Here is a 1,330-nt window from a genome sequence, read left to right as displayed (position 1 = left end):
CCAAATTGCCTAAAAATAACATGGATGCCATGCTATGTTGTTCAGTTAAAATTAATGATTACTATCACTGAATTTTGTTTGTTTTATTGAATTTTATGGCATTTTAAAAAAGTGACTAAAACCTCGGAAGAAATGACAAAAAGCGCGAGAAATTGTTTTTGTATAATGTAAAATATAATATAAAATAAAAATTATGCTATGAATTAAAGCGTGGAAAAAAACAGCTAAAACATCGGAAAAAGCAAAAGGTGATGGTTGATGGGAAGACAACACAAGGGTTAAAGTGCTTTTCCACATCTGTCGATTAAATCAACGAATCGATTAGTCGAGAAAATGAGTCGGTCTACTAAGAGTTTCTGGAGTTCAGGACAGTCCCAGAATTTTAAATATGCAACAAATTCTTGAATACTTAAATTGTGTTTGCAATGCAAAACAATTAGTTATTCTTTAGTAGTCTTAAGTCAATTTCTTTTCTTTCTATTTTTTACAAAATAAGTGAAAGAAATCTACATTTTTCAACCTGTTTCTGACAAAAAACTGACTTGTTTTAAGAACTTTTTGTAAATGTGTGAGAGAGAAAAAAAAGTCTCCTTATTCTAGAAAATACATAACACTTTAAACTTGTTGACCTCCTATTAAATCAATGTATCAAAACACCATTATCCAATCACTGTGGCAGACTTTTAGGACCCAAATTGAAGTGAAGAGTTTTGAGGCGTTTGCAAAATGTTAATCTAAAACTAGAACTGTTTCCCTCCTGTATTTGAACTCTTCCCTTTCTTTCCACCTCCAGTGAGTTTCCAGCCATAGCGAACGAGGCGGAGCGCACCGACTACAAGCGCCAGTTTGACCGGGACCACAAGGAGTACAAAGACCTGCAGGCGGAGCTGGACGCGCTCAACAAGAGCCTGGCGGACGTGGACAAGGAGCTGGACGAGCTGCAGGAGGGCAGCCCCCAGTTCCTGGTGAGACCGCACAGCAACACGCACTTCTGATCCATTTATTCACTCATTCATGTTTTGTTCATATGATTAGAACCCGAATTTACGTTTCGTTGGAAGCACGTTGATGGATAGTCCCACTTTTTAAAAATAAATTTGGATGTATGATGCTGATACAGGGGAGCAAAATATATATAAATACTCTTCTCAAGTGGCCCAAAATGTTTGAATTTAACCCTTGTGTTGTCCTCGGGTCAAATTTGACCAATTTTTATATTCTAATTCTGGGTTTCTTTGAACCAAACTGACCCAAAATAACATGAATGTACGTTGTATGGAAGCCACGTAAAATTAAGGATTACTTTCATTGAATTGTGGATGTTTTTTTT

At 36.2% G+C, this 1,330-nt stretch overlaps 1 protein-coding gene across 2 annotated transcripts in view; it reads left to right on the top strand.

Moving 5' to 3' along the window:
- Positions 1-1,330, top strand: part of oclna (occludin a) — a 28,742-nt gene that overhangs the window by 20,195 nt on the left and 7,217 nt on the right. For both annotated transcript variants that reach the window (XR_004335676.1, XM_032539843.1), the window contains exon 7: positions 794-965. Coding sequence is in view for 1 of the 2 variants with exons in the window: in XM_032539843.1 (XP_032395734.1) it covers positions 794-965 (172 nt within the window). In the remaining variant the exon portion in view is untranslated. The remainder of the gene's footprint in view (positions 1-793; positions 966-1,330) is intronic.

The sequence above is a fragment of the Etheostoma spectabile genome, chromosome 16 (genome assembly GCF_008692095.1).
Source record: "Etheostoma spectabile isolate EspeVRDwgs_2016 chromosome 16, UIUC_Espe_1.0, whole genome shotgun sequence".
In the NCBI taxonomy this organism is placed as follows: Eukaryota; Metazoa; Chordata; class Actinopteri; order Perciformes; family Percidae; genus Etheostoma; species Etheostoma spectabile.
Note: the sequence above shows the minus strand (reverse complement) of the source record. Positions and strands in the feature narration are given on the sequence as shown.